The 15328-nt window shown below is 40.6% G+C and overlaps 1 protein-coding gene across 1 annotated transcript in view; it reads left to right on the forward strand.

Moving 5' to 3' along the window:
- Positions 1–15328, forward strand: part of LOC132820004 (FERM and PDZ domain-containing protein 1-like) — a 139368-nt gene that overhangs the window by 91608 nt on the left and 32432 nt on the right. The window contains exons 14-15 of the mRNA XM_060831933.1: positions 776–1549; positions 9574–9681. Of these exons, the coding sequence (XP_060687916.1) occupies positions 776–1549; positions 9574–9681 (882 nt within the window). The remainder of the gene's footprint in view (positions 1–775; positions 1550–9573; positions 9682–15328) is intronic.

A 15328-nucleotide genomic window follows, 5' to 3' on the forward strand; every position in this document is an offset into this window, starting at 1 on the left:
ATTGGCATCACTTTCAGACAGTGACTCTTTGCAATGAAGTTATGATAGAAAATAAACTCATGTCAGTTTAAACACGTTTCCCTCTCAGAATGATATCAGTAGCAGTGATCTGAGAGAGATGAGTGAATCACAGTTGAGACACAACTCACATTTTCCAATGGCATTGCTCACTCTGACTTTATGCCAGTTAGGTGAGTTTCAGTTGCTGATAGGTCTTGTTAAAATTCCAGAATGTAGGAACTTACATTTTATCATATGTATCCATAGGATCTAGAAAGTGTTGAAAGCTTATTCAAGGAATGTCTCAATCAGAAATATTGATCAAGAAATAGGATATCAAATTTTATTTACTGTAAAAGTTACTACTTTTCCTTTTAAATCATGAGTAATAGCCTGGCACTGTATTTGAGTGGTGTCCTGAAGCTGAATGAACACGTACAATTGGTATGACTTCAATATTGAAACTTTAACAGTTAAAGGCTCCACCCCAGGTATTTCCTTCAACTAACTCCTTGCAGACAGGAATATCCTGTTTTTGTGAAGAAACTTATCCAAACAAACATTTTCAAGCAAAATAAATAACTTAAACAGAAAGGAAGAGCATAGAAGTTAATCATTGAAGTTTTTATAATTTTTTGTAATTCATTAATGGGATGTCATTTATTGCCCATTCCTAATTTCCAGGAGGGCATTTTAAGATGGCAGAATTCAGTTTTTAAAGAAATATTAGATGGTTCTTTCATCTGACCTTAGATGTAACTTTTTTACTGTGCAGGTGACGAAGCCCAAGGATTAAGTGATTCAGAGTCATCATCAGACATTGAGTCTATAGATATCCACAAATTGAGAAATGGATTCATAGGGCCTCTGACTGAAGAAAATGAGGACATTGAGAACTCGGAAAGTGAGGCTACAGACAGTGACTGCTTACGGGAGAATATCCAGGAAGAGACCAGTTGCAGCACAGGGGATGTGTCTGATCTGAATGATGAAGCAACAAGTCAGGGAGGAGACTTTTGTGATAGAAGCTGTTCTGCTGACTCTATGGACGAACTGCAAACGGAGACTTCAGCTCCACACTCACATGGTGAGATTTCTGAAGATGATGACAAAGATTCTAACACTGAAGAGAGTGATGGTGAGCCAGTTACAAAGAAGCACTGTACCATGGAATTGAAAGACAGTTTTGAACAACCTTCAGCAGACTCCTTAGCCTCTACTTCGACCCTTTCTAAATGCTTTGCATGTTTTACAAAGGTGGTTTGCTCTATTCCTGACCTCAGCCAAAGTGAGAACCCATGCACTGCAGAAGTTTGCAACCAGTGCCCCAGGAACGAGGATGACAGTTATGCAGAAGGGGACAAGTCTTGGAATTTGACAAGTCATGGCCTGCTCACTGAGTTACCACCTGCTATTGATGGGGACTTATACAGTGAGGTCCTCACTATCCCGATTCTGGCTCCTCCCTCTGACGAATTTTTCGATGCAGCTGAAAAGGTTACTCATGTGGAAGGTTCAGGTGACATCAAATTCAGTGGAACTGAAGCAGGTAGGTCTGACAGATGACAATCAGGTTTCCACTTGCTTCCATTTACCCCATACAACAAATTAAATGAAATCCAAAATATATTTGAACACATTTTCAAACATACTTAAGAATGATGAATAATTAAAATATATTCTGTGTTTATTTTAATTCACTTATTACATGTTACCAATGCACCTTTATATACCTGACTAGTGATGACACATGAGGAACAGGTACTGAGTTCCAGTGATGTGAAGAATCTGAATTAAACAGGCAATGATGAAATTATTGACATCCCCACAAGTTAAAAAGTGCATCTTCAGAAAAAATTCAATTTAGTCTCATTGTTGAGCTCATTTGAAAAAGTCAATTTTAAGTAATTGACATATCTGAGAATTACAAAGCTTTTAATCTCGAGACAATTAATCCCTGGTAAAGTCATTCAGTTTCTAAAGAAATAAACAGATAAAGCAATTTAAGAAGATTATACTTCACTAAAAATAGAAGAATTCACTAAAATTTTTTTCTCCAAATTAAAACTTTTTACCCTTGGTATGCCTTTGATCATTTTCCAGACCAGTTTAGTGAAATCCTGGTCACTATTATGGAAATACTTTCCTGCTGATACTTCTTGAATCTGCCCTGCTTAGTTTCCAAAACCAAAATCCAGAACAGCCCTTGATCCTCACAAAAGGGGATAAGAACAATGTTCCCTAATGGAGAGCCAGTTTGACTTTGGTGGTGGGAAAGTTTTTTTGAAATTATAATCTGGCTCAGAATTAACAGTACTAGGATAAGTGTGAGTTATGTAAAGCAAGCATCAATTTAGAGCATAGAGAAATACAGCACGGAAACAGACTGTTCAGTCCAACTTGTCCATGCCAACCAGCTATCCTAAATTAATCTAGTCCCATTTGCCAGCACTTGGCCCATATCCCTCGAAACCCTTTTCATTCATATACCAATCCAAATGCCTTACAATTGTACCAGCACTTCCTCTGGCAGCTTATTCCATACACACACCACCCGCTGCATGACAAAATTGCCCAGTAGGTCCCTTTTACGTCTTTCCCCTCTCACCTTAAGCCTCTGCCCTCCAGTTTGGACTCTACAACCCTGGGGAAAATTCTTGTCTGTTTACCTATCCATGCCCACCATGATTTTATAAACTTTGATAACATCACCCTCAGTTTCTAATGCTCCAGAGAAAATAGCCCCAGCCTATTCAGTATGTTTAAAGGCAGATAATTTTTACATAACTTGTATAAGAGGGAATAAAGAGGATTGTTGAGGGTAATGCAGTTAACGTAATGTATATAAAGTGTTTGATAAGGTATCCTGATCCCTGATGAAGGGCTTATGTCCGAAACGTTGAATTTCCTGTTCCTTGGATGCTGCCTGACCTGCTGCGCTTTTCCAGCAACACATTTTCAGGTTTGATAAGGTATCCCAAAGTAGGTTTGCTGTCAAATTTGAAAACCTTGGAATACATGAAAATGAAATGTCTGAGGGACTCTAAATGGGTAGCAGTAATTACACTTTTTGGACTGGAGGGAGAAAGTGATCACTGCTGTTTCCCATGGTTAAAAAATAGGATCACTGTTTTTCTTGATAAATTTTAGACTTCAGTGTAAGCTTTAAGAGGATATGAAATGGCTGTGAAATGGACAGACATGTGGCAGATGACATGTAATGGATTTAATATTTTTATATGGTGAGTGTGTTCGATCCAGAACGTGTTACCTGAAGGTGTGGTGGAAATAGATGTAATCATGGCTTTCAAGAGATAAAGGGTGCAGGAAATATTTATAAGATTGGTCTCAGGTATAAGGGATTCAAATTTGATCAGCAGGGTTGTACAAGTGAGACTGTTCACCTTCGAGAAGTGATGTTGAAAGGAAGAGCGATCTAGACAGGGCAGATACAAAAAAATCAGAGGAGGAATGGAGAACCTGAGGACTCGAATTTAAAATGACTGGTGAAGTAACAGAAGAGAACATGGAAAACCTTAATATGCAGTTGGTGGTGGTGGAGGAAGATTCAGTAATGTCTTTGAAAAGAGAGTTGATAGTAAAAGTTAAAAATCACACAACAGTGTGTTAAAGTCCAACAGGTTTATTTGGAAGCACTAGCTTTTGGAACGCTGCTCCTTCATCAGATGGTTCATCACAACCACCTGATGAAGGAGCGTCGCTCCGAAAGCTAGTGCTTCCAATTAAACCTGTTGGACTATAACCTGGTGTTGTGTGATTTTTAACTTTGTACACCCCAGTCCAACACTGGCACCTCCACATCATTGATAGTAAAAAGGAGACCAATGGTAGTAGTTGATCAGTGAATGGGATAAGTTTATAAGGTTGTAAAGAATAGTTGAAAGGCTGAGAGTTGGGAGTGTTTAGAAAAAAAACTGGGTGATCAAAAGCCAGGCGAGAAGTGTAAAAGGAACAGGAAAATGAACTAACCAGGAATTTAAAAGAAAATCTGAAAAGTTTTTAAATTTGTGAAGAAAGGAAGAGGGTGGCTAAAATAAATGTTGGTCCCTTGGAGGAAGAGACAGGAGAAATTATTATTTGTACCCATCTTCACAGTAGACTACACAAATATATAGGAGAACTGTTGATTAATCAAGGAGCTAACAAGGGTGAGGAATGTAAAAGTGATTAATATTAGTGGAGGAAATGAATTAGAGAAACTTAAGAGACTAAAAGCTAACAAATCCTAAACTCTCTTGATCTACATCCTGGGATTTCAAAAGAGGTAGCTATAGAGATAGTGGGTGCAAAAGTTATGATTTTGCAAAATTCCATTTTAAAAACACCAGTCCAGCATATTAGAAGTAGGCAAATGTAACATTGCTCTTCAAGAAAGAAGGGAGAGGGAGAACAGGGTAGTTATCCTGACAACAGTTGCTGGGAAAATGTTGGAAACTATCATTAAGGAAGTCTTAATAATGCATTTAGAACAATATAAAAGGATAAGACAGCACCAACATGGTTTTATGAAAAGGAAATGGTTTAATTAATTTATTAAAGCTTCTTGAGGATGTGATTACTGCTGTCCATTTTATTCTTGATTGAGTGACAGAAAACAGAGTAATGGCTGATGGATATTTTTCATCTAGAGTGAGGTTTACAATAATGCTCCCCTTTGGTTGACACTGGGGATTTTTGTTGCAGGAGATATTTTCAAAGCTTGCAGATGTTACAAAATTCAGAAGAATTATAGATGTAAGAAGACAGTTCAGAAAACATTGACAACTTAGTGACGTGGGCATTTAGGGCAGATAAATTCAATGTAGAAAGGTGTGGGTGGTGCAGTTTGGTAGGAAAGAAATGGGCAGACAATATAAGATCTCCTTCCTATCGGAAAGATGTGGTGAAACTTGAAAGGGTTCAGAAATGATTTACAAGAATGTTGCCAGGGTTGGAGATTTTGAGCTATAGGGAGAGGCTGAATAGGCTGGGGCTGTTTTCCCTGGAGCAGCGGAGGCTGAGGAGTGACCTTATAGAGGTTTACAAAATCATGAGAGGCATAATAGGATAAATAGACAAAGTTTTTTCCCTGGTGGGGGAGTCCAGAACTAGAGGGCATAGGTTTAGGATGAGAGGGGAAAGATATAAAAGAGACCTAAGGGACAACTTTTTCACGCAGAGGGTGGTACATGTATGGAATGAACTGCCAGAGGAAGTAGTGGAAAGATTGGGTTGGGATATCTGGTCGGCATGGACGAGTTGGACCAAAGGTTTGTTTCCTTGCTGTACATCTCTATGACTGTGATTCTATAAGAGATACGATTTTTAATGTCTGCAGGAGCAGAAAGAACCAGTTGTTTGTCTGCATAATTCATTAATGGAGCCATGACAAGTAGAAAGAGCTGTTTATGAAGTATGCAGTAATCGGGTCTTCATTAATACAGATATAGGGGTCAAGAGCAGGGAGGCTATTCTGAACCTATACAGGATACTGGTTATATCTCATTTGGAGGATGGCATACAGTTCTGGGTGCCACACTTTTAGAAGGATATGAATGCATTGGACAGAGTACAGAAAGGCCTATGAGAATAGTTTCAGTGATGAGAAATTTCAGCTGTGAAGATAGATCCGAGAGGTTGAGACTGTTTTGCTGGAGAGGAGAAGGCTGTTGGGAGATTTGATAGAAGTTTTGGAAATTGTGAGTGGTGTGTACAGAATAGACAGGGAGAAACTTGTGCCTGCTCTTAAAGGGATTGAGAACCAGAGGGTACACCTTTAAGGCATTTTGCAAAAAAAGCAAATGCAAAGTGAGAAAAATGAAATTCATGCAGCACATAGTTAGGATCTGGAATGCACTGCCTGGAAGTGTGATGGAGGGAAAGTGAATTAAAATGTTCGAGAGGGCATTGAACAATTATTTAAATTGAAAACAAATGTGCGGCATTATGGAGAATAGGCAGGAGTCTGACACTAGGATAAAAACGCTCAGACATCCAGTGCAGACTCAATGGGCCAATTGGGTATCCATCTGTACCATGACAATTCTGTGATTCCGTGATAAGAATGGCAAAGTAAATCTATAAAATGTTTGAATATTCGTGTATAGAGAGACTTGGGTGTACTGGTGCATGGAACTCAGAAAGTTATCATGCAGGTACAGAAACAATTAAAGTAAAGGCTCTTTTACTTTTTTGTAAGGTGATGGGAGTATAAGGATAAGGAAACAGAGGAGAATAAAGGGATTTTATAAATATGTTAAGGACAAAAGGGTAACTGGGGAGAGAATAGGATCTCTCAAAGATCAGCAAGGCAGCCCTATGTGTGGAACCACAGGAGATGGGGGAGACAGTAAGTGAGTATTTTGCATCAGTGTTTACTGTGGAGAAGGACATGGAAGATATAGAATGTGGGGAAATAGGTGGTGACATCTTGAAAAAAAACATCCATTGTACAGAGGAGGAGGTGCTGAATGTCTTAAATGCATAAAAGTGGCTAAGTCCCCAGGACCTGATCAGGTGTACCCTCGAACGCTGGAAAGCTAGGGAAGTGATTGCTGGGCCTCTTGCTGAGATATTTGTATCATCGATAGTCACAAGTGAGGTGCCGGAAGACTGAAGGTTGGCAAACGTGGTGCCACTGTTTAAGAAGGGCGGTAAAGACAAGCCAGGGAACTATAGACCAGTAAGCCTGACCTCAGTGGTGGGCAAGTTGTTGGAGAGAATCCTGAGGGACAGGATTTACATGCATTTGGAAAGGCAAGGGCTGATTAGGTAAAGTCAATATGGCTTTGTGTGTGGGATATCATGTCTCACAAACTTGATTGAGTTTTTTGAAGAAGTAACAAAGAGGATTGATGAGGGCAGAGTGGTAGATGTGATCTATATGGACCTCAGTAAGGCATTCGACAACGTTCCCAATGGAGACTGGTGAGCAAGGTTTAGTCTCACGGAATACAGGGAGAACTAGCCATTTGGATACAGAACTGGCTCAAAGGTACAAAACAAGAGGGTGGTGGTGGAGGGTTGTTTTTCAGACTGGAGGTCTGTGACCAGTGGAGTGCCACAAGGACTGGTGCAAACTACATGATCATAAACAAGGCAGCATATGAGTGCAAAACATGTAAGACAGCACAGTAATTCCTGACACTTCAAGACAATAGTGTAATCAAAATGTAAAATAGCCATTTGTAAGTAACTTCCATCTATCAGATCTTTAAAATTAAAATTAATACATCCCGGCATCATGTTTGAATACATTAGTGTCTCTAATTTGGATGTTCGTAATTCGGGGACCTCCCTTCCACCTCCCCCCTCCCTCCCCCCACACACAGTGTAATAAAAGAATGATAATTAAGAAAACATTGTTCTAGCATTGTTCATGAAGAGCAGGCAGTTGAATGTTGTGACTGGTAATGTTGATATTGGTAATTGAATATATTTTTTCGAGAATTGTGCGTTTGCAGGCTGATTGAAGCTCCTTTGTCCTGATTTCTTTTTTAAGCAGTTTGCAGCAGAGAGGGATCTCTGTTTCAATGTTCGGTTAGCTGACTTGGAGCATTTCGAGTAAGAAAATTCCTTTACAAGCAACAAGGGTGACAATGGCATAGTTCTTCAATTGTGACCCTCACAGCCCAGTAATGCCTGAATGCTGGTCCACAGAAAGGCCTTCAGTACCACTAGTCCACTATTGTAGAGTTCAAACTGGCGACTTCATTCCTGTCCTTGTACATTATTTTCAAGGAGAAACACAAAACGTGTCTGTAGTTTGCATGAGTGACTTGGTTTCCTCCCATTATCGTCGTACTCACAAAAGATCACAGTTCAGTCTGTTCTTTTACTCCATTTGCTGTCCTATCCCATCAATCCCACACTAAATCTTAGTCAGTTAATCTTTACATTTATATCTGCTGTCATTTGATCTCAGTAATTGTAGTCTTTTTAAAAACACAGATTTTGGAAATAAGGACTAAAAATGTCCCCAGTATTGTTGATATTCTGAGCTGTGGTCTTGACAGACACTTATCCTTCTGGAAATCGAAATACAATACATTCATCAGTTCCCTTTTATCCATGGGACATGTTCCTTCCTCAAAGAACTCTAATAGATTGGTTAAATGTGATTTCCCATTCACAAAACCACGTTGATGCTACCTGATTATTGAGAGTTTATCCAAGTGGCCTGTTATAACTTCTTTATAACTTCTGACATTTTCCCTGATGTTAAGCCTGTCATTCCCTGCTTCCTGCTCTCCTCCCATTTTGAGTAAAGAAATTACAATTAACTGTCTTCCAGTTTAATAGAATTTTTCCTGAATCTCAGGAAATATAGATAATTAAAACTAAGGCAACAACTATCTCACTGTGTGTTGGGGGGTGGGGTGGAAGGGAGGTCCCCGAATTACCAACATCCAAATTAGAGACACTAATGTATTCAAACATGATGCTGGGATGTATTAATTTTAATTTTAAAGATCTGATAGATGGAAGTTACTTACAAATGGTTATTTTACATTTTCCTGCATCACACTCTGACTAGTCATTTCTTTTAATATTCTTGAATAAAGTCCATCAGGACCTGGGCACATGATGGAGGGCTTATGCCCAAAACGTCGATTCTCCTGCTCCTCGGATGCTGCCTGATGTGCTGTACTTTTCCAGCACTACATCCTTGACTCTGATCTCCAGCATCTGCAGTCCCTCCTTTCTCCTAGATCTACAACTGTCCAAATTGTGAAGGAGGGAGTCGGCCATCATGAATCACAGCAACATTCTAGCAAAGCTTGACCTGTTGAACCTAAGCAGAGCAAGCAGAAGTGCCATTTCCTTGTGACATTAGTGGTTGGCTCCTAACTGCAACATAGCTTTCATTGAAAAAAAAAGAAATGACATGTTGTTGAGCAGCTGAAATTGTCATTAACCGTGTAACATTCCTTGTTGCCAAGCAGCCAAACCCTAGTTCAGTCTACTGTCTCAAAGAGAGCTGAACCTGTAGACTATGTAGGAAGATAGTGTTGTAACTATTGTCAGGATAGTGGACATTTAGCAGCATGATATTCTAGGTATGGTTGCAGAACAAGAGTACATTTGTGATTTTGGAATATCTTCCCATTGAGGCACAATACTGGCAAGGGCACAAGCATTTAACCAATGAATCATTGTTCCATTGAAAAATCCACTTATAAAAATTCACCCTAATGTGCCCCTAGAATCACTGGAATAAATCATTTCAAGGGGCAACTCCAGTACAAAAAATACATTTGATACGCTGATCATAAAATAGAAAGGAAGATAGAAACTTGAGGTTTTGCTCCTTATCCAATATTCAATTCATTTTATTTAAGATAGGCAGTTCTTCTTTGTATAGCTCTATGGGTATATTCAAGAACTTATTTCAATACAGGTTGAAAATCAATTAACAATAGAGGCCAGTGATTACATGTATATGCTAAGAGTCATGTAGATGAAAATTAAACTGCTCTGTTAACTAGCAGAATAGTCACTGTTGTTTGATGTTTGGAGAAAGGATAAACAATATGTCAACAAATTAAATATTTTCTTTTGTTTTCTTGGTAGAGTTGGAGTCTGCCAAAATTAAGGGGATTGAAGCAAAACAAAATGTGCAGATAAGTCCAAGTCTTTTTGGCACAGGACCGGACATCAAATCTGTTGAATGCATCAAAGGTAAACCAGAAGAAATAAAATACACAACCACAGGAAAAAGACATTTTGCATCTGATGACATATATGATGTAAAAGCTGTTCAATTGCAGAGTCATTCAAACAAACATGGAGATCGTATGCGTTGTAATGAAAAGAAACATGTTAAGACAAAAATGCATCGATGGAATACTCTTTCTTCTTTGACAAGTATCGAAAATGAACCTGCCTTGTTGGAAACTAAGCCTATTGGTCCATTAACATCCATTTCCACCTGTGCCAATAAAAAGGTCCAATCAGATTTAATGGAAATGGAGCCAGATACCATGGAAACAAAGTCAGCCACAGAAACAATACCAGTCATTACTCCAGTTTCAGTCAGACGTTACCCATGTGATTCAGGCATGAGAGAGGAATGTGCTTCTCATACAGAGACTAAAGCAGGAGAAAAATTAAACATTTCTCTTAAAGCTCAGCTGCCTGGAGGTGACTGCACCAATGTGGAGGAGTGTTCAAGTCCTTCAGGAGTAATTCTAGAGCTTGCTCATGCATACTCACAGAATCTAACAGAAGATGAGATGCATAATGTTACCACTGTGTCTTGCACTGATGAACAACAAACACAATTAGCATGAAAGACAAAGGGCAAGGTGAAGCAATTGTCAAAAACAACACAGTCCTAGAAATGGGAGATGAACATGCTCAGTAGATGAACAAGGATCAAAGTGGAACTGCATTCAGGCAAACTTTATATCAAGTAAACTCCAAGGAAAATATGTTCATCTCTGAAGAAGTGATTAAAAATAGTCAAAGAAGAAGATCATGTTACCAAAATGATGATGGCACTATAACTTCACGGATGTATTCTGTGGTGTCTACAGAAGATCTGACAGCACTGACAGAAAACTCAGTTCTGGAAGAGGAAATCTCCAGCAGGAGGAACTCATCTAAGACAGACAAAAAAAGCAAAGATCCCTTGACATATCCAGGTTACGTCTGAATTTAAACCGAGTCTCCTTTCAGACATTCGGCATGTTTAAACATTTAAAATCACCACACTTAGAACCAAAGATTGAAACTTGCACAGTGAGGTCTCTTAACATTTCTGAGTGCAACACGGAGCCTGCAGAAGACAGCTCGAAAGATGACTTATCAAAAACAGAACAGATCTCTAACCAGACTGAGGCAAGTATAACTGAGATCAGTACATTGATAATTTGCCCTCAAGATAGAAACCTTCCTCAGGAAATATCTTCACTGACAAATACACCAAGGCAGCTTTATGAAGTAGACAACTCAACCATTCAGGAATCTGCCACTGCAACTCAGCAAAATGAATGTCCCTCCACCAAACTGAGCTGTCTCCAACAAATAAAAAATAAACACAGTTTGAATGTTGACTCCAGAGTTCAAGCTATCCTCACAACTGACTTGGATAAGGAAATAGATGAACAGCTCCCAATGAGTGACAAGGACACGTGTAGCTGTAAGATAGTATATTGGAATCGTTTTCGAGCACAGGGTACTGATGTTAATGACGAAAGCAAAGATTTAGCATATTCCATACGGCAGTGTTCACCAAAGACCACCCCACCTGATTCAGAAAACCACCTCTCTCAATACCTCACCACATTTACTGGGCAAAGTGAGAAATCCATGCTTACCAGTTGCTCCTTTGATTTTCCTAAAACTGATCTTACACCAAAGCTTGAAGGCTCCATTCTGTCACAATTCAAGGCTGAATGATATAGCATGCCGAATGGGTTCCATCTGATACGGAACAATATCATGGAGCTACTCAATGTGCTGAAAGAATTCCCCAGAGAAAGTCATATTGAGTAAGAATGTGCAATACTTACTTCATCAGTAAAGGAGAAATTATATATTGAAAGTGGAAAACTGATGTCTGCTTGCCAGAAGGGCATTAAAGTAGACCAGGCTCCTGTGGAGATGCTCCTGGGAGTTTCTGAAAGTTTCCAGGCCCTCATACAGCTAACAGCAACATGTCTCCATTTCACGACCTGCATGCATTGCGCAGAACGTCATGCCGAAGTGGTCAATAACTTAAAAGACGTTTCTTTGACTTATAAAACCTTTGTGAAAATCTCTCAGGATGCATGCAGCAGGAAGTGTGATGACTTAAGGATGAAACTCCTGGCTCAACAGTGTAATGCACTGACTGCTGATGTTTTCTGCCTGACGCAGTCATTCAAATAATATACCCCTGAAACAGAAAACAGTGTTTGTAAAGTTTGGGCCATGAGAGAATATTATTAGAACAATTTAAAGAAAGATGTAGAATTGTGTGACAAGTACATGATCTGCACTAAACTCATCCCCTGGAAAAACATGCGCACTACAATATGACACTTTGATTGGCATTGGCCGTATGACTAATAACAATCAGAACTCAAAGTTTGTGCGAAGATTTGTAGCTCAGGTGCTTGTTGCAGTGGTTCTGTTCGCCGAGCTGGAAGTTTTTGTTGCAAACGTTTCGTCCCCTGGCTAGGAGACATCATCAGTGCTCTGGAGCCTCCTGCGAAGCGCTTCTTTGATGTTTCTTCCGGCATTTATAGTGGTCTGTCCTTGCCGCTTCCGGGTGTCAGTGTCAGCTGTCCGCTGTAGTGGTTGGTATATTGGGTCCAGGTCGATGTGTTTGTTGATGGAGTTTGTGGATGAATGCCATGCCTCTAGGAATTCCCTGGCTGTTCTCTGTCTGGCTTGCCCTATGATAGTAGTGTTTTCCCAGTCGAATTCATGTTGCTTGTTGTCTGAGTGTGTGGCTACTAGGGATAGTTGGTCGTGTCGTTTCGTGGCTAGTTGGTGTTCATGTATGCGGATTGTTAGCTGTCTTCCTGTTTGTCCTATATAGTGTTTTGTGCAGTCCTTGCATGGTATTTTTAAACTACATTAGTTTTGCTCATGTTGGGTATTGGCTCCTTTGCTCTAGTAAGTTGTTGTCTGAGCGTGGCTGTTGGTTTGTGTGCCGTTATGAGTCCTAGGGGTCGCAGTAGTCTGGCTGTCAGTTCTGAAACGCTCCTGATGTATGGTAGTGTGGTTAGTCCTTTTGGTTGTGGCATGTCCTCGTTCCATGGTCTATCTCTTAGGCATCTGTTGATAAAGTTGCGCGGGTATCCGTTTTTGGCGAATACCTTGTATAATTATCCCTAGTAGCCACACACTCAGACAACAAGCAACATGAATTCGACTGGGAAAACACGACTATCATAGGGCAAGCCAGACAGAGAACAGCCAGGGAATTCCTAGAGGCATGGCATTCATCCACAAACTCCATCAACAAACACATCGGACAGCTGAAACTGACACCCAGAAGCGGCAAGGACAGACCACTATAAATGCCGGAAGAAACATCAAAGAAGCGCTTCGCAGGAGGCTCCAGAGCACTGATGATGTCTCCTAGCCAGGGGACGAAATGTTTGCAACAAAAACTTCCAGCTCGGCGAACAGAACCACTACAACAATCAGAACTGATGCAAGACATGTCCTCTTTCTATGGTAATGTAGTACTCTGCTGATTCTTCAGACTTCTATATGCATCATATAGACAGCATTTTAATGCTGCCCTTTCAAACTGAAACTGAGGTCTGAATTCATTCCATTGACTGTTGGGAATCTGAAGGTTTCAGGGGCTTCCCATCGTGTTTCCAGAGGACCAGGCAATGCTACAAAATTCCATATAATTTGATATGAGTTGATACCAAATAAGCAATCTCCTCCAGAGAGCTCTCGAAATGAAAATATTATGTCTGCCCACGTGTGTCTGTGCATAAGTGCATGTGTGTGTGTGTGTGTGTGTGTGTGTGTGTATATGCGTGTGCGTGTGCATGCTGAGGTAAGAAGGTGCTGCCTTGAGACTGTAGATAAAGTAGGCAGTGAAAAGTAATAGAAATATAAGAATTTTCCTTTAGCATCTATCTCACGTTCTGTTGTTTGATATTAGCATTAGATACTTTAAGCTGTAGAACGTTTCACTCTTTGAATTTGACATTGTTTGTTGCAATAGAAAATATATGGTATTAAAGAATTCTATTTCCACATTACAGTGTTAAATAGTGATCATTGGATTTCCTCAGGATGGCGGGAGGCAGGTTGCAGTATCTATCACTTGCTGGGTTTACAAGAAAGGCATTCTTAGTTAGTTGATATATTTGTGTAATTTCTATCTGAATCGAAAGAGGCTAGGATTTTAGGATACAGAGCTTAAATGGGCAATGCTGCGAAAGATCATTAATTCTCTCAGTGGTTTATAACAACAGAAAAACTTAAATTATCACCTCACCAATTCTTTTGACATGCCAATGCTGATTATATCAAGATAGAAGCCATTATTTGTCACATACAAGGCTATAAAAATTCTAAGTTTCTTTGTAATTATACACATGGTCTGGGACTATTTCTTGATGCACAGCACCGAAAGAGCTCTTGAACACAATTATGTTATACTGAGGCTAACAATTTGCCCATCATTAAAACTAAGGTATTGAAAATTGTCGCTTGCAATTCTGGGTCGACAGTTTCCCCACAATTATCAGTCCCTGGATTGGGAGTGTTGGTTTAAGGAATCACCTTTGTGATAATGGATGCCCAAGACAGCTTTAAATCAGAAAATTTTCCTTGTTTTTTCTTTTAATGGTTCAAAACTCAAACAACCTTGTATGTACAGAGAAAGTCATACTTTCAAACATTTTATTTTCTCTTTCAGCTATAATTCACATAAACTGATCTTTGCTCCTAAGCTGGAAGTTGCGTTTTTTCAGTGACCTATCACTGGAGAGTGGCATAATCCAAGAACTAACAGTAGGTTAACACCTTCCATCCCGACCTCAAATTCACCTGGACTGTCTCAGACTCCTCCCTCCCCTTCCTAGACCTTTCCATTTCTATCTCGGGCGACCAACTCAACACAGACATCTACTATAAACCGACTGACTCCCACAGCTACTTGGACTAAACCTCCTCCCACCCTGCCCCCTGTAAAAACTCCATCCCATATTCCCAATTTCTTCGTCTCCGCCGCATCTGCTCCCAGGAGGACCAGTTCCAATACCGTACAGCCCAGATGGCCTCCTTCTTCAAGGACCGCAGATTCCCCTCAGACGTGATCGACGATGCACTCCACCGCATCTCCTCCACTTCCCGCTCCTCCGCCCTTGAGCCCCGCCCCTCCAACCGCCACCAAGACAAAACCCCACTGGTTCTCACCTACCACCCCACCAACCTCCGTATACAGCGTATCATCCGCCGTCATTTCCGCCAACTCCAAACGGACCCCACCACCAGGGATATATTTCCCTCCCCTCCCCTATCAGCGTTCCGCAAAGACCACTCCCTTCGTGACTCCCTCGTCAGGTCCACACCCCCCACCAACCCAACCTCCACTCCCGGCACCTTCCCCTGCAATTGCAGGAAATGTAAAACTTGCGCCCACACCTCCTCCCTTACTTCTCTCCAAGGCCCCACGGGATCCTTCTATATCCGCCACAAATTCACCTGCACCTCCACACACATCATCTATTGCATCCGCAGCACCCGATGTGGCCTCCTCGATATTGGGGAGACAGGCCGCCTGCTTGCAGAACGCTTCAGGGAACACCTCTGGGACACCCGGACCAACCAACCCAACCACCCAGTGGCTCAACACTTTAACTCT

This window comes from Hemiscyllium ocellatum, chromosome 11 (assembly GCF_020745735.1).
Source record: "Hemiscyllium ocellatum isolate sHemOce1 chromosome 11, sHemOce1.pat.X.cur, whole genome shotgun sequence".
Lineage (NCBI taxonomy): Eukaryota > Metazoa > Chordata > Chondrichthyes > Orectolobiformes > Hemiscylliidae > Hemiscyllium > Hemiscyllium ocellatum.